Below are 22,866 nucleotides of genomic sequence, written 5' to 3' on the forward strand. Positions count from 1 at the left end.
ATTATTGATTTTCATTATTTTTTTGAAATACTTCTAATAAATATTATTGTAGCTTTATTTATTTTTGTAATGTTTTAGATTATAAATTTTATTATTATATTTGTACATCGCCGACTAAAAATTTCTGCAAACTTGTCAAATTGTCTCTATAGGAATAAAAATGTCACTCAGAAAAAATATGATGATTAATCATGTCAAAAATATTAAACGTTCACGTTTGTGAATGCAGACAGTGATAATAAAGTTAGCGAAAAGCATAAACATTTAGTCATTAGTGAGCTACTTGAGCTGTGGTGATGTAAAAGTGCTAACCTTAGATGAAAGAGAGAGAATATTATGTGTGCATCACCAACAAAGGTATACACATTGACATTTTATCATATATTATCTTAAACTATAAGGAGATAGTCTATGCGTCACAATTAAAAAGATTTTTTTTTATGACAGTCACTCATAAGCAAATCTACCTAAACGCGAAATAAAAGGTCCTCTGAGGCATCCTGCATAAAGAGTCTGTATAAAAAGTCTCAAAGGCAACACTGGTAAGCTAAAAATAAAGCTTAAAAGTTGAAGCTGAAACAATCGCACATCTGCAGAAAGAGAAAAATTTACTACGTGATTTAAAAATAATATAAATTTATGTATATAACATACATAATTAAAATACAAAAAATTAATAAATTATTTACATTAATTTTCACATGTTCGTAATAAGTAATTCAATAATTTTTTATTGTATTTTACATTTAATAATGAGATTATGCATTAAGTTACGTGTATATAAAAGCATATAAATTAGCCTCTTTAATTGGCTTTATCTGCGAAATATAGTAATTTTTGAGCAACTCTGTATCTCATATAAAAATAATGCGAAGCGCGCGAATTTATCGCTTACATCCACCCACAGGCGATACTTATCGATTCTGCAATCTGCTGCTCGTTTTTGATCGCGCGTGTTATTTATGCAAATTCGACTCTCCGTTTTAGGCTCTGAACAAATTTTGACGTCATTGTACCCCGATATTAATCACAAAAAAAAGTGAACGCAAATAAATAGAATGAACAAGCTTTCCAGGTTATATATGTTTTTCTCTTATTTCGATCCCCACATCAAAACCCGACATCAATCCCTCAACTATTATGTTTGCAATATTTCAAACTAATATTTTTTCAAGAAAATTTACTTATCAATTGAAATAAAATAAAATTATATCACGATTTTCATAAAGTATTTTCAATTATCTCTATATAAATTGTATAAAAAAAAAGTTTTATTATACAGAGTTCAGATAAGGTATCCATGTTGATTTTTAATATTTTAAATAATTTAAGTGAAAGATATAATACGTTTAATAATTTATAATTATATAACTTTATTTTAACATCTTATGAAGGATAAGAAAATTTGTTTTGAGCAAGATTTGAAATTAAATGATAATTACGCGATATCTTTGCTCTTCATTATTACTGTCAAGAAGTCCATAAAAGTAATTCGAAAGTAATCAGTGTTGTGTTTTCGATATGATAATACAAAATAACAATTGAAAAAATTATCGCACGGGCGATTGCGCTAAGTGCTTATAACTCTCCGAATATCGTTCTATCATTCAGCATTAAATAATGAACACGTAAGAGTAGCGAAAAGACCACCTACGTCAGACATGTTCTTCAATGCGCGTGCACTTTAACCTGTGCCACGTACCGATATGCCCGAAATGAATACCGAATGAGCATTACGGTATTAACGAGCGACGTCTGCATTTTTAACGTCGCTTCGGATGGTTCCTGCCTTAAAACACAACGTTTCTCAAACCTGTTTTTCAAGTTCCATTGTGCAAACGGCACGCATGCAGTGCGCGTGAGACAAAGCTTTAATTCAATTCGAAGACGTAAGCAAAATCCGTTTCTTTCCTCCTTTTAAGAAAATGCTGAGGCGTTAAAAATTTCTTGGAATGTACACTTGTTAAAGCAAAAATTTAAAACCAAAAAATAAATGTTTTTTAACAGACTTAGTCTTAATATTATATTAATTAAAATATACCACCACCATATCTTTTGTTTAATAACAATTGTATTAATAACAAATTAAAATTGTTATTGTAGAAAAAAGCCTCTCAAAACACATTTATTACAGATGACAAGGAATAATATTCCCAGCGTTCTCCAAGCTAGGCGTGTTCACCAGATTTTCTTCTATGCAGCCATAAAATCATTTTGCTTCTAGAAGGTTTGAATTTATTTGCTCCCTACTGTGCCGAACACATCGAAAACTTATGTCTCGACGAGAAGATCGAAACACCTCGCGATTTTGTTATTAAATATGATAATCTCCAAACATTAATTTATATTTTCTTTTTAAATAAGTTGAAATAAGCCACAACGTACACACGAACAAAGTATTAAATGGTTGTTGTATGGTTTCAATAATAAAAATTTTACAAAAACGATTTAAATTATATAAAATAAATGAGAATTAGACGCAATATTAGAAATAATAATAATATATATTTAGATAATGTAATAATTATAATAAACAAATTAACAAAAATCTTTCAATTGTAATAATATTTATATAAAGATAAAAATTTAAATATTTAAAATTAAAAATGATAATCTTTAATTAACAAAATAGAAATCTTAAAAAGAGAAATCTGAATAAATTGAGAAATCTATCGTACCGTTTTTATTATCAATATTGTGAAGATTCAACGCAAAGGAAGTCTCGCTAAGGTATTGGTGTGCTCTTGACAGAGATATCTCGTATTTGGACTTAAGTGGCGTGCCGTGTAAGCCACTTTGAATTTATTATGCGATTTGGTATTCAATTCAACATCTCGCACATGGAAACATTGTAGCACTACCGATAATATACGATAAGAGCGAAAATAATTTTCAGGTCCATCGAAGTGAAGCGTCTTTAATATTCAACGTTTGATACCACTGAAGAAAAAAATATCGGAATCAATATTCTTTAATCAAAAATAATTACGACTATAAATTAATATTTAAATAATATCAAATATGATAAAAATGTCAATATGAGTCAACATTGGATGTATGTGTGTACATAACATTTATTGTCTAAAGATTTAAAGATATAAATAAAGAAAATAGAACATGTTACATATTTAAAATGTAAAATGTTATGTTATGTTTTTCTTTTTGGCATTTTTATTATATTCGCTTTAACCTAAACATTTTTATTTATTAAATAGTCATAGAATGTTAACGGCAAATAAAATAATTTCACAATCCTATTTGCCGGACAAACTAAACCATATTTTTTTAAATATAATGACAATACGGAATTTAATGTTATTCAAAGTTTTAAGAAATATTGAAAATACATAAAAGATAAATTCGTAATCCTTTCGAATTATTATAATTAAAAAAATATGTAACAATATTAAATTTTAAGAGAAATTTAATTCAAATATCAAAAATTATCAAAAAGTATATATTTATATTTTAATTTAGCAGCAAAACTAATTTTTTGGCAAGATTAAGGATTATAATTAAACAGTAGAGATGCAAGAGTGCGTTTCTAGAATTTATACTCGTTTTATTTTGCAGTTTATGACTCGTTTCTCATTCATTGCACTTTCTATGCATCTAAGGGTTAGAACTAACCATTCTCCCTGAACTGATCTCGCGGTCTAGCAAGCAGAATTCCCCTCTCGTTTCTCTCTCCTGTCGGCATTCCATCCTAGATCCCCCTGCAGTTTCTTGAGCTGCGGTCTAAGGTCTAAGCGATTCGCTGCTCGAGTTAAAAACAACGACAAGGACTCAAGCGGACGTGAATGATGACGAAGAAATCAACGATGGCTTTGTCGAACGCGCGATATACATGTCAACTACTAGGATTAGACGGGGATTATCTTGGATGTCATTCTCATGATATACTTTGATCGTAAAATGACATGTCTCTATTCGCGAGCAGTTATTAGCAAGAAATCCTATTAAATTCTTATTAATGTTCCATTTATAAATCCTATATATTTAAATTATAAATAGTTGTAACATATGCATAATAAATTTAAAACATTCAAGTTTTTTGCTAGTTTAAATATTTTATTTATAAATTATTGTATAATGATTTTAATATGAAGTTAAAATGTGTTAAGTAAAATATATAAAAAGATAAATAGAGAATTGATGTTAAATGCACATAAATTTTCGAGAATATATAAATGTAAAAAAATATAATCTTCCCTATAAAACGTAATCTTTAAACGTAAAAAATTTGAAATGTTTAACTTTAAATTAAAAATTAAATTATTATCCAATTATAAAGTATATAAGAGAGATGGTATATATTTATAATTCTCTGTCTAGTAATATTATTCTAATTATAGCATACAGATGATTAAATTTCCATCAAATCAGATTAAAATTTTGTTTCTTTTTCCTCATCTGCAAAAAGTCCCGATATTATGTATGCAAAAAAGATATGCAAGATTACGCGTATTCTTAAATATCGCAGATATTTGCCGACGACGTCACCCGAGGACACGATGAAGAACGCAATGGCGAGGTCATCCCAGAGTGATTCAAGATTACGACGCGAAATTCGAAGGCAGGGGGGAACCGAAAACTCGACAGATTCCGGGATTACGTCGGCGCAGAATCGTTCTTTTCCTTTTCTTTTTCGTTCGCATCAACCAGATTCTTCCTTATTGCCGAAACACCGAATCTCTTATCTGAAAGGATAATAAAAAGGACGATGAGCTCTCCCTGGAGGACGATGGAGCCTTCTACATATAGCGCGAACCGCGCTCTCGCAGTCTCCAACATAGGACCCACTCGCGAAACACTTTCGAGTAACGAATGCGTAACGAGTCTTCTTGAGAGTGTGTCCACCTTTGCATACCGATGCCCGGATCCTTCTCCTCCTTTCGTCTCTTCCCGCAGGTGTGGAATTTTTTCTTCATTTTCCTGAGAACACAGTCTTAGTCATACAGAAAGCCCCCTAAAGAGTCATCACGAAATTCGCGAATATGCATTACGGTTTCTTGATTTGTGGAAATCAATACTCCAGTAGTGAACTGTTAAAAAAAAAATAATGCTTATGAAACTTATTTTAATTTATTGCGTATATAATTCTTTTCTTCATTTTTATTTTACAAAATAGGAAAAATATTTAAGTCAGATACTCATTTTTCAAAAAATAATAAGTTTTTAAAAAAGTATTCACTGAATTATGTGAAATAATTCTTCTTGGTAATGTATTTATTAATGGAACATACACTATATATATAGCAAACTTCTAGGAAACCGAATAGATCAGAAATGTAAAGCAAGTTTGCGCTTAAAGCTTTCGATCTGTTAGTACCAGTTCTGCGTTTAAATAAAACAGTGCATAAAATATCATAATCTGCATTTATACATGACAATATTAACTGTATAAATTATATTTTACGTATTATTCATGTAAACAATCTATAGATCATCGAAGTCTATGTTCTTTATCATTGCACTGGACTATACTAAAGCTTCTATCTAGCTTATATATTTTATCAATATTAAATATATATTAAACGTCATAAAATATAATTAATTCTTTTTATATCGTATTATCCAATTTATAACCATTTACATATTTTACATCGTTCTTATTGTCTATATAAAAAAAAATATGCGTAAATTTACGTAAACAAAATGTAACTATTTCATGGTAAATGTAATTCTGAAATATACAGCGCCCTGAATAAAATAGATTAATCTGCCACTTAAAATCGACAAAAAGAGACCCTAAAATTGTTAATAAAACTCTTAATTTTACTTAAGGGGATTCTAGTTTATTGGGTCAAAAAAATCAATTTTTTTTTATTGCATTTTCGGAAAATTGATAGTTTTGAAAATATACCAAATCATAGAAATAATGTACAATAACTGAGTTATACATTATTTACTAAAATAGTCTACAGGCCCAGTTAGAAATGATAATGGAATTTTCTCAAAACAATATTTTTCAACTGCGTTGATATAATATTTCGGAACTAAGCGTGCGATCGACTTGAATTTTTGCGTGTTCATTTAGTATATGTTCTTTTATTATTTATTTGGAACAACGGAATTTAATTTAAGATTATTCCATTTTATTATATAAAAAAAAAAACGAAATAAATTTATAGAAAATCAATATTATTTTTCAAAACATTATCGTTTCAACAATTTTCAATTTTGTTCTTATATTTTAGTTTCAGTAATAGTGTAACTCTTACAATTTAATAATTTCTTTGATTTTTTGGCTACTAGAACTACCGAAATGAACGCATCAAAAAGAAATTTTTTCGTCTTGCGTATCACTGCGCATTTGTTTTTTTATGATACATATGGACACGAAAAAATAATTTTTAAACATCTATTTTGCACAAATGAAATTTCAAAAAATTTCATATTAATATGTTCTTTTATTTTTTTAAGAACTAGTATGTGAATTGAATTCACTAATATATTCAAAATAAAAGTTTTAAAACCTCGGTCGAATCTTTGGAATCTTTTAATGAATTTAATACACGACATAAAAGGGTTAAAGTCCTAAATTCCTCCAGTAACGCCACAATATTCAATGCTACAACCCCTTGAAGTTCGGCAAAAAAAACAGAAAAGGATAAGAGCTGGGACAGAACGAATGATCACCATAAATGTGCACACATCCTTCGGGTGCATCCTAAATCTCGTCCAATGGGGAGTCTTCGAAACCTTGAGTAAGAAGTAGAGGAGGGAGATTCTCTCGAGAAAAAGAAGAGGAAGAGGATGAACGAATCGGTGCGAAAGCAACGGTCGCGAGCACTTCCTGCGCAACAAGAAGAGGGTCCTACGCGGCGCACCTCCACGTAATTGAGGTCCTGCAGACCCTGCAAAGAACGGCGGTGGGGGCCGCCCTATGTAAGGCTCTGGAAGCGATCAGGTCCAGCCCATCCAGCATCAGGACACCGTACGTCTGAATTCGCGCCATTTCAAGGATTATCGGTGTCGATTGTAAACTAATTCAGATCATTCGTAAAAATTGTTTCGACGAGATAGTCTTTAAGAAGAGCGATCTCCGCTCTGATAAAGAACATTTATCCCTGTCATCGGTGAAGAAGAGAAAAACAAAGAGAAGAAAACTGAAAGTTCATCAGGGAGAAGATGAGAGTGAGCGTGATATTGGTTTTTGTGATCCTTGCCCTGGGATTCGTCGGTGCGGCTAAAAGAAGAGACAGACTTAGGACAACAACGACGGCGTCACTTGTTGATAGACAGTTCGCCTTCGCTGATCAAACTGAAGGTCAGTGTCAGCGACTTCAGGGTTGCGATTCAAGAGTTTTGCGAAAGGTTCCTTTATGGAATACTGATAATAATTACAGAACATTACAGAAATAAGCTAACAATAACATACACACCATATATAAATTCATTTACTATTAGATTACAAAAACCAAAAGATAAAAATATTTAAAGAGCGCTCTAATTCTTCAATCTTTAAATCGTTTTTTTATACATTCTATTTAATGTATTATATTACCTATATTTTTCGTTTCACATAATTAAGTAGAAAGCTTCTTATAATTTTTATAGATTACGTAAATTATATTTATAAATAAATTATATCAATTATATTCTAACATTAATTATAATAATTATATAATAGATATAAATAATCTGTTTTCTTAGTTCTACCAAATTTAGAATTACTATTGCTTTTATAAGTTAATGCGTAAAATAATATTTCCATTATTGTTTATTATTTATCAAATTAATCGCTTTGTTATTTTTCTACTATTCTTTAACCCTTTATTTGCATCTGAGTCTTTTTAAAACAAGCGAAAATTCACTCTTAAATTTCTTCAAAATAAAGGTGGAATTCGATTTTCCTTATTAAAAAATAATTAAAAAATTTCGATAATATAATAGAAATCTTAAACGTTTTTCTTGAAAATCTAAAACAATGAAAAAAACTTAAATTGGATACAAAATAAAAAAGACTTAAATTGTAGACAAAAGAAATAAAAATATGATTGCAGCCAGAGGGTTAAACAAAATTATGACTGCTATTATTAGTTATTCATCATTAATTACTAATTCTTAACCGTGATCGCACATGAGCTGATATAATATAATATTAAACCATCGTTATCTTCGACAATGATATTCTTATGGATTAGAACAATCGCCATTGAATTGCAGAAAACTTATGGAATAACTTCGACAGCCACAAACTGAATATTCGTGCGGGAACCTGGAAAAATGACACGGAAAATAGAATCATTCTTAGTGCCAGACAGTATCCAGGACTTCCGCACAATCCGGGTGACACGAATGAGCTTCCGAATCCCATTTCAACACCAGTGCAACCGACACCACCACCGTACCAACCTCCGCCGGGCTGCCTAGGATCGAGAGGCCAGTACCCAAGCTTAAAAAGCTGCGCCAACTATCTAAATTGCTGGGATGATGTGGTGATCGAGCAAACCTGTCCAGCTGGGCTGCTTTTCAATGACATCGCCGGTTATTGCGACTTCGCGTTCAACGTCAACTGCGGTGATCGACCGCCTGCTACGCTGAGTGAGTGATCGATAATTACGCGGCGCGAATCGTTCACAGTTTTCGATAGTAATAGCAATGATTAATTCGACTATTCTCTAATCGCATAAATTTCGTTAAACAAAACTTAAAATAGATTTATTTGAGAAAACCGATAAAAGAAGTAAAAAAGAATATCGATATCACACAAATTTAAATTATTATCGCTGTAGTGATAAATGATCAATGGTTTAAAAAATAAAAAATTTATACTGAAAAAAAAAAGATTGGTTGCTGCAACAATTTAGTAAAATATGGCATAGCATTTTTATATGGTTGCAACAATCAGATTTTAGTTATAGCAGCAAATTTTTAATTGTGTTAGCCCATCGAAATCATATACTGACATTGCGGATAGGCTTATATTATCTAAATTGTTGCAGCAATCAATCTTTTTTTTCAGTGTATCTCTTTAGATTTTTCATAATCTGAAAAATATGGACAAGGAGAGTAAAGAAATAATTATATATATTATTTGGCAGAGCCATTATTGCCATCGGGATCGAATTTATGCCCGGATCCGAACGGACGTTACAGAAGCTCGACCAACTGTTCAGAATTCTACTTGTGTGCCGCGGGCAGACCAGCCAAATTCAATTGTCCTTTCAATCTGGTCTATAGTGACGTAAGAATTCATTTTAAAAGAACGCGGCGGAAACGCTCGCCGATTTTAAAATACACAGTGACGTAGCAATATGTTTAAAATAGATCTCGCAAAATATTATTTTCTACCTACTTACTCCATTATTTCTCAATTTTAATTTTAATATATTTTATATACTCTCTATATATTTTATATACTCTCGTTAATAAAATTAAAAATATTTGTGTTTTCTTATACATAAAAAATTAAATATTTCGGTGCAAAAAATTATACAAAAGTTTACAATAATGCATTTTAAGGAGAAAAGATAGAAGCTTTTTTTTAAGTTTGTGTTTTAATTTAATCTCTGCAATATTTTGTTCCGAAATTGTATAAAATTGAAAATTTTTCCATATTTTACTTTTTCAATGTTTTACTTTGAAGCGCTGTAATTTGATAGAAAGGTATCGGATAAAATTTAAAATAAGTCAAAGTATAGACTTTATAAGCTTGAAAATATTCACGAAATTAACATGCCATATTTTCAATTTTGTTTATAGATTCCGTTAGTACTATTCGGGTTCTATTAATATATGTAATTTGAAAATAAAATTCCAATAATTATCAATTTTAATATATTTTAAATACAGGGTGATAAAAAAAATCATTCAGCATTTATATGGTAGATAGTACACATTATATACCTATAAAAAGGCTTCATGAACATAGGTCAAAACTCAATCATTTCTAAGATATAAACAATTTTGTATGTTAGTATCATAACTGACTTATTGATTTCTACATATCGTATGCGACATAAAGATTTACCTCAGTGTTTACAAACTGCAGTCAATGTTCCGATTCAATTTTCATACACACTATTATAATGAAAAATTTCATCAGCAATTAGTAAGTTGACATCAATCAATCAATATGTTTGGATGGGACATCATCTCATTGTATCTGTAATTCTCCCAAACAGGCTATTAATGCTACTTATTTCAATTCTGCTACTTATTTCTCTTTTTTCACGTCGTATGCAATACACAAAAGAGACAATAAGTTAATTATGATAAATGATAATTAATATAAAAAAATTATTTATATCTCAAAAATAATTCAGTTTTCAATCTATGTTCACTAAGGCTTTTTTACTCAGTATAATGCGTACTATCTACCGTATAAATGCTGAATAATTTTTTAACACCCTGTATATTAATGTCTCTACATATACAATAGCATCAGTTAGGATTTCCAATTTCAGATACTGAATGTTTGTGACTATCAACACAACGTGGACTGCAAAGGCACAGCCACGCCGAAGCCTACACAACCGCCAACTCAATCCCCACAGCCATCTTCTACATATGCTCCTACCAAGCCGCCCACTGCTTCTCCTAAGCCACCTCCGACTTATCCACCTCAACCACCAACTTATCAGCCACAACCACCGACTTATCAGCCTCAACCACCAACTTACCAGCCTCAACCGCCAACTTACCAACCGCAACCACCGACTTATCAGCCTCAACCACCATCTTACCAACCTCAACCACCGACTTATCAGCCTCAACCACCGACATATTCTCCGCAACCTCCGACTTATGCGCCACAACCATCAACATATCCCTCTAAACCACCAAGTTATCAGCCTTATCCACCGCCTCCCTATTCCGGGAATCCTTGGCTGAATCAAGGCAAGTCTGATTCTTGGCATCCGCGAAACTTAGCGAAATCTAACGAAACTCTACTAGAGAGCGACGAAGAGATACACAAACAAGAAATATCAACTAATAATCCAACATTAAATGATCAGCCCGTACATGATGTGATAGAAACTTCCAGTTTGACAAATCCATGGACTCTGCTCCAAGCAAACCTACCATCAGAACTAAAGATAACTCCGTGCCATGATGGCGATATGTACAAACTTAATGACTTTTGTACTAAGGTAATAATTTGTAGGCGCAACCAACCTGAAGTGATAGAATGTCTACCGGGACACTCGTATGATAAACCATCGGACTCTTGTATGCCTTTCAACCTTGCAATATGGTAAGGCTCTTCTTTTTCTTTGTTTCTTAATACATATTCGAATTTATTTTAAAAAATAAATACTATACTAAATATTATATATTAAAAATAAATACTATACTAAATACTAAGTATCTCATTAATTTGGACTAATATATTTTTTTTTCTATTTCAGTGAGCCCTCCAGTACATCTCCCACTTTGCACTAAAAACTCGCATCGAAGATAAAAAACACATTAAAGAAACATGTTTATTAAATCACCATGTTAATTATTTCTCATTTCCACTATTACACGTAGTATTTAATTAAAACTTCAAACAATAGCTAAAGAATTATTAGTAAATTTCAAAACAATTCCTCGAGAACAATAATGAAAAGGCTTAAAATGAAATGAAGCAAGTAGATAGTGATATTTAGTATCCTATAAATGTAAAACTCTGCAAGTTTTGCATTCATTCCCTTAATGTACCATTCTATGAAGCAGAAGTTTTCGAATTTGTAAATTTGTAAATCAATGTAAATGAAATCTCTATCTCTTCCCCAATATACTTTTTATATTTTAATTCCAATTTCTCTTATATATAGCCCGTAATTAAACATATAAGTAAATAAAAAAATAATTTCTAAACCTGAGAAATTAATTTTAATAGAAAACTGAATTTTAGTAATCATTAATGAAAAAATTAGAAAAAAGAAAAGAAATTATTTTTCTATCGACGGTAAACACAGACTTCGCACAAGATTCACACAACTCATGCTTTATATTGAAATCACCAGATTGCAGCACGCGTTCTCCCACGTTCTCCAAAGGGCAAGGAGAGCGGAGCCGAGAAAAAAAAGTGGCGAACGGGAAGGAGGTCGGAGGGATGCGTCAAACGATCAGAGAAAAGATTATTTCGCTCCGAAGAATTGGAGCGTGATTGATTTACGGAGAAATGTGTTGTCACGGAATATATCGCGTACATTTGGCGTTAAAATGGCTGACGATCTCCCATTGCTCGATATATAGCATAGACACGTAATTGGAACACAACTCGTTTTTATACGTTTCTAGAGAGCGTGCATAACACATGCCTTCTTCTCCAATCGCCGCGGACGATCCTTTCATTTCTTTAAGCGATCTTTTATGCCGTTTAACTATAAATTTATCAGATCGTAACACACCATAATTCGCGCCAAATAGCTCGTTCTAATTTTCACAGCTTTGCAAAACAAACTATAATAATCTCAGCGTTATTTCGCGATTATTGATGTACATTGCTGACGCGATAAAATAATAATTAAAAAATAAATCTGACTTGAACTTAAAAAAGTCAATATATTCAATTTAAATTATATTATATAAGCCCATATTTATTATATATAGGTATTCAAAATTTCCAATGTCAGCATTGAAATCGCCATTTGATAAAAATATAATATACAGATTTCCTAAATTTACGAATCTTTTAATATTTAATGTGAAAAATCTTCAAGACAAGTTTTAGAAATTTAAATGAATGTCTCTATAATGAATTTGAAAAATTCAATGTTAAAGATTGTAATGCGCGGAAAAACACAAGCTCAAAATAATAAATAGGAATAAATGAAATGTATCCATGAAACTATTCTTATCTTAATATCACACAAGTTAATAATGCTGATTGCACAATACTCATATTATTCTTTAATAACATTTAATGTCATATTACATAATTATACTGCAATTTAATTATATTACTATGATCGGCAAACTTCAAAGACACATTTTTTATTAAGCAATGAATTTCTCCCTTTCGCTTTTTTCGTTTCCGGCGACGCATTGAGAGAATTCAAAGAAAGGGACCAACCGCAATGACTTTTTAAAGTCTTTTCTCGTAATCATAATTTCTCGTTTGATTACACATGCTAAAAAAGGAATGGCAGAAAATTTATTATCAAGAGAAGGAACTAAGGATGGAATTCGGATTAAAAAGAAAACGAAAAAATTTGTTGGATATCTTAAAATATTTTTCAAAAATTCGTGCACGTATCACGTATACATATAATAGGTACATACAAAATGTACATATAAAAATATATAATTGAGACAGGTACTGGTTACAATTATATAAACAAATGACCATATAATCACGCAATGATGTTGTATAACGCCATGGAATTATTATAACGATCATATAACAGTCACAAAACTGTACAATAAATGTAATATGTAAATAATAACCGCGAGATTTTTGTCGCCAACGTTTCTATACTTTATAAAGTATCCCGGAGGCTGATAGGTATAAAGCAAGGAAAGTTTTAATTTTATTATTCAATAAAAAACAATATTCTCCTTTCTTCTAATGAAGAAAGTATTTCGATCGGATGCTTTAATCAAACAAAAGTCGTGAAATCATTTAGAAACGGACGATCGAGTATCGAAAGTAACGGCTGGAGAGACGCCTCTTATACATTTCACTCGGACTCAGTGGCGCAAAACCTGATAATTATGTAATAATACGCGACGTTACGTCGGATATAAAACGGCAAAAGGTCCCAATAAAATGTGAAAACTATGACGGAGTATGAACACACTGAATAAGTAAATGCTGAGAATGCGATTAAATTATTGTTCGAAAACAAAAATCTTTTATCGTATGACAGAAAAATCGCTATCTCTAGTTAGAATAGCAAAAATAACGGAAATTAATGTTTTAAAGAAATAAAGATGGAGTATAAAACTAGCTGTATTTTTATCTCTTTTATTATTACTATAATTCGAATTAATATATTGTATTAAATATCATTCTCATAAATAATTCATAAAATAAAATCCAGGATTATTTCTTAAAAAAATTTCTTTGGCGAAAAATAAATTAGAAAATAAAATACAATATCCTATCATCACTGGATTTGTTAATAAATTGAATCTAACTGATACAATGTTGTAAAATTATCCAGTTATTAAATTCAAGAAGATATCAAAAAATTTAATTTATCTATACATGAGATAATGATATCAAAGCGATATCTCTGTCAAAGAGACTTTCTTGCTTTTTATTGCTTTTCTGCTGACACACATGACTAGCGAACTTTTGCGAGAATACGAAAAAATGCTCGATATCAAGTCTAATTGATGTAATATTAAGTAAAATTTAATTGCTTAAAACGTACATAAAATGTATACGATATACTGTACATTTTTATCTTCGATATTTGAAAGTTTTATCCATTTAATCGAGATACGAATGAAACAAAAGTAGAACAAACAAAACTATCAGAATAGTGAACGTTCACGGAGACATACGAATTGATTGCGATAACCATTCGCAGCAGGAGGATAAGGAATTTAGAAGGATAATCATAATTCGTAATTCGTATTACGGAAGACTCACTGGGGTCGAGAAAGGCAAGTATTTGCAAATTGGCCGCACGACTATGGCGGCCTCGACCTTTCCGGAAAAGCTTGGAAATAGCAGTCAACGAGGCCTGCGATTAGACACGCGTGAAAGATCAACGATACATGCTCGCCACTCGAATCTCTTGCAACGCGTATCGATTTTGAACAATTGCCAGCTATCACAGATTGCTTAGCTTCTTTTTTTTATACGACGTGAGAATGTTCACGTAAATTCGGAGAATAATAAACATAAAAAAAGAATATTGAATAGAGAAGGAAAATCAACGTGCATCGTTACGAAATTTCTGTCGCGAGAGGAATCGCCTTTCTCTTACCTTAATGACTCCCAAAGGACAACGTCCTTTCGGCGATTGAGCTATAAGATGCATCGTTAAATGTTAACACGGCACGCGATCTTTTCGTACAGCGAGATAAACATAGTTAATTTTATAAAGAATGCTCTTCTTTCGAAATTGTCTATCAAGCGCACCGTTCTACAAACAATTTCAGCGAAAGGTCTCGTTGACCTTTCCGTTTGAATTTTTCGAGTTCGTATAGTCGCGAGCTTCGAATCGAGAGCTGAGCTCGTTCCGCAGATGAGGAATTTATTCTATTTATACATCGGAGCAATAAATAGTATATTATGCAAGTTCCTGTTAAGCAGGTAATACATAAGTCGACGAAAAATCATATTACACCGCGATATATCGAATATAATGTTATAAGACTTGTATACATCCGTCAGATATTCGCGCATGAAATGTAGTTGACAAAAAATTTTATTACGTCATCACGTTACATGCAAATAAGATCTAATCTGCTGTTTTTCAAAAAACACTAAAATGTTCACGTCTGAATATAAGTACTAACGGAATAATAAGAAGTTGTTATGTACAAGTAAACGTCCATAACTTGTCATGTCTATATAAAGGATATAACAAAAGATATAAGAAATCTATATAAAGGATATAAGAAGTTTAAAATCGCAGCTTCAAGTAAGTCTATAAATTAATAAATATATCGTATAAATGCAATATTATAATTCTAATAATTTTGATAAACTTTTTCAGCGCTTTAATTTACAGTCAATCTTTTTTGTAAATGAATTTTTCCATTACATATTAAATATAAGAAAATAGTTCCTCTTGAAAAAAATTGGATTTGTCCAAAAATCTCTTCTGTCTGATCTGAGATATCGCTTGGAGAAAAAGGAAAACAAGAAGAATATGATCAGCATCTTTTAAAAAATAAACTCATGTAAAATTGGGCTCCCAACTTTTGACAAAATTAATTTTCTCTATTTCATTTGATTACTCATTTGAATCTATCTATCTGAGTCAAACATTCTCAAAACTTTAACTGTTAATAACTTTTTAACTAAAAGTATATAATCGAAAAGTCGACTTATTTCGGAATGTGCAAACAATAAGCAATCGAATGAGTTATAGAAAGTTAATTTTTTCAAAAGTTGGGGAATCAACTTCACACGGATGAAGAATGATGTGAAGAATGATGACAGAACGATTCACCAGCCGATTCGAATGTTATTATTTGCATGGCAGTAATAAGGTGATCGCGTATACCCGCAAAAAATAAACAAAAATAAACAGCTTGTCGCTATCGCGTGCTGCAAATACATCGAATACATAATACGCGTTACAAATCAATTGTTATATGCCAGTCTGTCGTTATCTGTGCTACTCGATACGGCGATCCGGAGGAGGCACGAGACATTCCCGCGGCCTACGTTTCGCCATTACGTTCCGCGATTTTTTTCGCGCTGAGAGGGAAGGTTCTCTAGGTGTGACTCGAATTCTTTGACCTGTCTCTTTCCGTCTTCATCTCTCATCGTTACTTTCTCCGCGGCCAAGAGATGGAGAATGCCTATTATTTCTATTGGATAATACACTTGGGTGTACATCCTCATAAATATGATACGTAATCTATGAGTTTCGTTGTACGAAAGAACGAAGTGCAAAAGGTGACGAATGCGCTCTTATAAAAGGTGTGACTCAAGATGAAGTTGTTGAATGCACGTGTTAAATCACATTCTAAATTGATATTGTAACTTAATATCAGTTTCATAAGAATTATAATAATATGTAATATTCTTACTATCTCACTCACACACACACACACACACACACACACACACACACACACACACACACACACACACACACACGCACGCGATTTAAAAATAATTTTGTTTAGATTATCAAAATAATTATGTAAGACTCTTAAATCGGTTTCTATAACGTTAAAATTTTTTGCATCAATGTTTAAATGTTGTATATAATATTTTGAAGGTTCAACAAAAAAAATTATTTTCTGTAACTAAAAAGCTTAAGATTTGTATTTAACTAAATTTTTAGATACTTCAGCAAAACCAATCTTTCCGTGTAATATTAAATAATATTAATAAGCATTATTTTTAAATATCTATTTTTAATATATAAAAGCAATATGTAAAATTCAATAAATAGTATATATAAGAATGCTAATCAAATGAAGATCAATATTTTGCAAAATATGAATAGATTGAATAAAAATGTAATAGTTTTGAATAAACTTAAATCAGATGACGCTTTATGTTAATCGAAATGAAACATAAGTATAATTAGATTAATTAAAAATTCTGTGTAAATTTTAAATTTAAAAAAATTCTTTTTCAAGAATCAAAAGTTTCTGAATCGAAAGATCATGGTGGACCTCTACTTTCCGGCGATTCTCCAACCTACTTGGCTCGAACGAATACAACTGGGTCACCTTGTCAAAGATTTTGCAACTCCGATAGGTAGATAAATGTCCAGAAGAGCGAAACAGTGGGCAGAACGCAGCCTGAAAATCCGGTTTGGGGAAAATAATGACACGACAGCGTTCGACGATGAAGTTTCGTGGGAAGGGGAGGAGAGAGAGGACTGGGTCTTTGTGCAGCGATGGGTGCAAACCACCTCTTCTCAGACTTCTTGGAACACATTAACCGTCCTCGACGTGGATAATTTTAGACTCGTGAAAGGACGATATATCATCATACCGAAATATCATCATGGCCAGGAAGAAAACTATGCCTATTGCTGATGTGACGCGGTTAAGAGAAATAATCGGCAAATTATTCAATCTCTTCATATTAAATTTCTTGAAAACTCTTAAAAATTTTCATAAAATTATACCTTTTAAAAAAATAACACCTTTAAAAAATACAAAAAAATATGAGTAAGCATATTTGTAAGCGGTAATGACACATAAAATGCAGTCAAACAATTATGTGAGAATGTTACATATTGATTCATTAATAATACGAGTCAATTAAACCTGATTAAATTACGAGCATTATAGTCAAAGAGTGGAAAGGAACATTTGATAGTTCCAAAACACAGATCTTAATATTTTTCAAAATACTTGCATGCACGTGTTACAATATTGTATTCATAATTGAATATTCAATTCTCAGTTCGATGTTACCATTGTAAATTAGCAATGTAAAACGAGATTTGTAAGGTCTTTACTGCATCAATGTCTCGATGAGGCTCTAAATTTGGGGGCCAGCTTTCGGATCGATCAAGGCTGCGGTTACAACCTCCACTAAATGATGTCGATCATTCTAATGCATTTCAGCTGCCAGAAGGTGAATTACGTAATAGCATGTTATACCCTCGCCGTGCCCAACGTGTCTCCTTCTCTACTTCTTTTTCATTCTCTTTCTCTCTGTATCGAATGCATGCATGCGTGCATGCATATATTCGAAGTAAGGTTAAACTCCGATGACATTTTGGACGACTTTCACCATGCAGGACCGGCTACAACTGCTTTCTTCGTCTTTTCGTCGTCGTCGTCGTGTCGTATTGGCGCGGCTCAGTATAGGGCGCGGCCCACAATCGCAAGTCCGATCGAAAATGGTACTTACTACTTACGTGCAGTATTCGCATCTGTAGGATCGGTCCACGGGATTCTTGTTGCATGACCGTGACCCAAATTCCGCGATAAGAAGAAAATTGGATCACCGGAATCCACAAGACCGAAATAAATTAACAAAAACTTGAATCTTCTTTAAAAAATATATGTATACTTTTTATTTCTGCACACATATGTCGTAATTTATAGCTTTATACCTGATTTATTTTAGAAAGATGCAGAGAAACTTAATCTACCGTATCTTAACGAGAGCATTCCAACGGCAAGAAAACATTAAATGGCAGTCGATCAGATTGACTGAACTGAATTAGAATGAGAGTAGCTGTTAACAATCTAATGAGTAACAAGTTAAAATTATTTTCTTCGCTATAGTTTGGATTGCGTGTCATCGACGATATTTTTATCGCATCCTGATCAAGCAATGTTGAGAGAGAAAGCGCGAAACGAAAGCGCAAAAGTAAAAACAATGCGATATAGAGCCTTCTCCGCCTATGTAAATGCATTCCCGGCGCTTGCATTTCCTCCGAGGTTTTCTATTTTATTTTTTCCGCCGCGTGAGCGAGCCGCACGTTTTTATGCACCGTGCAAGAAAGTGCATTCTATCCGCCTTCAGATCAGCGGTAAGAAATGCAAATAATTATTACGAAATTTAACATGATATTAACATACATTGTATGTGAAAAGTATGTTACTATGTTAATGTAGAAAAGAATTGATAAACATGAAATGTTAAATTATCATCTTTCTTTTTTAATATGAGCAATTAAATTAAAACGTTAACAAGATTCCGCAAAACAGAATTACATTTATTATATACTATTGTAATTATTAAAAGTATAAAAATCGGTTTCTACACGGAAAGGACGATTTTACTGAAATATTTCCAAATTTAATTAGAACATGATGATAAAACAATATTTTACTTAAAAGATTTAGCATTTTAGTAATCGGTTTGAGCATGCCACATAATTATTTTGATGAGTCCAACAAAATTATTTTCAAATATGTATTAGATTTAGTTACATTTTTAGATATTTCAGCAAAACCGTCCTTTTCATATAAAAATCGAATTTTTGCGATTAATAATTGCAAGCATGATAAGTAATAGCTGTAAAAAGTTTTGACATTCTAGTAATCAGTTTGAGCCTTCTACATAATTATTTTAATGGTCTAACAAAATTATTTTCAAATCTGTATCTAGTTAAATTTTTAGATAATTTATCAAAATCATTTTTTCCATGTACTTTTACTGTAACATCTGTCGAATTTGAAGTAAGTGATTCGTGAGTTTCACTCTTCCGCGTAACTTCCAAGAAAATTAGAAGACTGTAAGATTTTCGCCTGTATTCCAACATTCAATCGCGGAAGAAACAACTCGTCTCGTCGAAGCGTTACGAACAAACTTGTCTGCGTATAGTTACGCGTGCGTTCGCTCGCGCGTGATCGTTCACGCTCGTATCCGGGCCTTATGTCTACAATTCCTTACAATCGTGTTGTGAATTAGGGCTCGAGTTCACTATGTAAGAGCTCTAGTTCACAATGTAAAGCATTCAATTCAACGTCTCTCTCGGAAGAATTGAGAAGTTCAGAAAACGTGCTAAATAGGAAGAGCCGAACGACAAATGAAAGCTTTTTAAATTTCAACAGAGTTTCCGAAGAGTTTCTTAAGAGTTTCTCATTTATATTACGATGAAATTAAATGCCTAATTGTTTAATTAAATTTATTTCATAAAATAGTAAATTAAAAACCGTCGATATTATTATAAATGGAGCTAGAATGATAATGGAATTCCCGATAAGAAACAAGATATCACAATTTCGTGTCTACTGTGGAAACAACTATAAGCGACTAATATTATTGCCGGCCGGCCGGCCGGCCGGCTACAGTTTGGATCGCGAATCGAGGAGATAGCTACGGAATATGTAGGGTGTAGCGAAAAGTAGTTCTCCTTGGGCTTCGATGCCGCATTCCCGCTCGCATCTCCTCTCCCGGCGGCAACGGCGGCTTTTTTCCGCGCCGCAACTGCAACGTGGGCGACGTAAAACGGACATGCCGTTACGGATCCGCTAAGTGCCATCGCACTGCACATCCTAAGGCGATGACGTGTCCGCCAACGAAGTTACTTTTACGGTCACTCAAGCATAAACTAGACGCACGCCTCGACGAGGACTTGCATTAAAACGATCATAAGTCTAGATTTTGGACTATTACTTGTATTATTCATAATGATAACGTCAAAATATTTTGCTATTTTTCGCGTATCAAGAAAATGAAATTCTATTCTTTGATCGTAATTAGAACTTTAATTACTTAACACAATTATATACGTAAGATATAGAACGTAATACAAGTTAATGAGTCGATGTTGTGTGCGAATAAAGGGATAAATTCTAGAAAAAAGTTTTACATAAATAATGTACGTGTACCAATTTTATTCCATAATACAATTCGTTACACACATATTTTATTTCTCAATATAATAATTAGGTTTCCATGAAACAAACAAATTATAATTGAAAGAGAAAGATTAGAGATTAAAGAAATTAAATTCTGCTGAGAAGCGAAATTCAACGATTATATCCTCACGAAGATACGTGAAAAACGGGAGCGAAAGGAGGCGAGGAGGCGCAATTCCAAAAACACAACGAGCGATATCTCGGTTCCGTTCTGAATGCAACGAGGGAGATTGCATCAACCAGCTGATGCATCCATGTACGAGACATCCTCCTTTCTATTTAGAAGACATTGTTCGCGCACGAGATCTAACGGTGCTGTGATACGTGAGAAACACGATGTACACATATATACTATATACATTCTCGATATTTCACAGCTTATTTTAATTAAACTTCACTTTAATCAAAGCGTGTCTAAGAAATTTGGAATGAATTTTTTTCTTAAATTTTCGTAATTAATGAGTAAAAATATAATAGCTTTAAAAGAGGAAAAAAGTTATTATCTTATATCTTTTAAAGTTATTATATAATAAAGTTACAAAACATATAATGTTCCAATGTTTTCTTTGGAGAAAAATCATGCTAAAGCTGCATTTAAAATCGATGCTTTTAATGCTTTTTATATTATATATACATACGCTCAAATAGTTCTCGATCTGATATAGAAATGACGTCACAAATATCAAACTGCTATAATTTTAAACAAATTTGATTCTTCACAGGGCTGCTGCTAAAATTTCAGACGGATGCTTTCATTAGTATCTTTATTTCGGTCGTAAAGTAGTCAACTTTTGATTCCTTTGTTTGACAATGCACCCGCTCACATTTCTTCAATTATAATTACAAAATTCCATTAATTAGTTCTGCAAGCATCATATTTCGCCAGATTATGTGAAATCATTTAGCTGATTGTGAGCTCTATAATCTTTGCTTTTGATTTATTCATACGATAAATGATGACCAATTTTTGGCGCAAGATAGACTTGCTTGTCTGCTGTCAGTACAGAAAAGACGCGTAAAATTAAATATAATCGAAGTCTGACTCCAAAAACTGGGTAGCATTTAAAAGTCGCGCGTGACGCGCGTAAAACGTCGCGTCGTAACGCATCGAGGAAAAGGGAAAAGTGTTCTCAAGAGCACGTCACAGAATAAAAGAATCATGAATCCATGCGAAAGAGAAACGGCGGATCGACAGAAGAACACGAACATCTGGCTGAATTCGAAATCGTATATCGTACTTTCTTTAGAGTGAAGCTAATGTACTCCATAAAATTTCTGGCCGTTGAAAAAAAGAAAGAAATTAATCATTTATATTAAACATAATAATTAATCTCAACAATTCTCTCTAAAACTTTTAAGAGTGAATCTCTAAAGAAGGAAATATTACTCTTAAAGATTGAAAACTGTACCTTTCTTTTTCAAGATTAGATCAATTTTCATTTTCTAGAATGAGATTCAACTCCAAAGAATTTAGAGAGTATATTTTTTCTCATAAAAATTTAACTCGTAAAATTTTAATTTAGAAATCAATTCCATGTTATTCCTATAATTGGCTCATTTTTTATATTTGAATAAAGGCTCCTTAAAAAGCGGACCATAAATATTTGTAAAGTTAGCAAGACATTCTCTATAAAATAAAAAAAAATAATGACAGAACTTTCGTAATTCTACACACAGTACTTTATAAAAAAAAGTTCCACTTATTTTAAAAAAAAATCTAAAATATGACGCGCTAATTCACAAATCTATATGACACTTCAAAGTGTAAGAAAACGATAAACATTACTACTTCTTAAGTTTTAGCGATAGTTTCGGCCTCTAAGTACTAGAACTGTCATTATTTCTTTTTATGTTAATAAGGTATCGAGCTAACTTCACAGAGCCGAGCAGCACGGCACGGCAGACACTTTTCATTGAAATTTTATCTGGGCAATCTCTCGGCCCGAT

The 22,866-nt window shown here is 32.1% G+C and overlaps 2 protein-coding genes across 2 annotated transcripts in view; one reads left to right on the forward strand and one right to left on the reverse strand.

Annotated features, from left to right (window-relative positions):
- The window catches only part of LOC108693150 (chondroitin proteoglycan-2-like), a 34,976-nt gene extending 16,353 nt beyond the window's left edge, over window positions 1–18,623 (reverse strand). The window contains exon 1 of the mRNA XM_018201922.1: window positions 18,455–18,623. Coding sequence (XP_018057411.1) covers window positions 18,455–18,509 — 55 coding nt within the window. The 5' untranslated portion in view covers window positions 18,510–18,623. The remainder of the gene's footprint in view (window positions 1–18,454) is intronic.
- On the forward strand, window positions 7,008–11,749 carry LOC108693148 (bromodomain-containing protein 4-like). Its single transcript, XM_018201921.1, has 5 exons — window positions 7,008–7,273; window positions 8,173–8,550; window positions 9,051–9,193; window positions 10,416–11,206; window positions 11,361–11,749. The coding sequence occupies exons 1-5, from the start codon at window positions 7,135–7,137 to the stop codon at window positions 11,392–11,394; spliced, it is 1,485 nt and encodes a 494-aa protein (XP_018057410.1). The 5' UTR covers window positions 7,008–7,134; the 3' UTR covers window positions 11,395–11,749.
- Window positions 18,624–22,866: the final 4,243 nt, after the last annotated feature.

The sequence above is a fragment of the Atta colombica genome, unplaced genomic scaffold (genome assembly GCF_001594045.1).
Source record: "Atta colombica isolate Treedump-2 unplaced genomic scaffold, Acol1.0 scaffold88, whole genome shotgun sequence".
In the NCBI taxonomy this organism is placed as follows: Eukaryota; Metazoa; Arthropoda; class Insecta; order Hymenoptera; family Formicidae; genus Atta; species Atta colombica.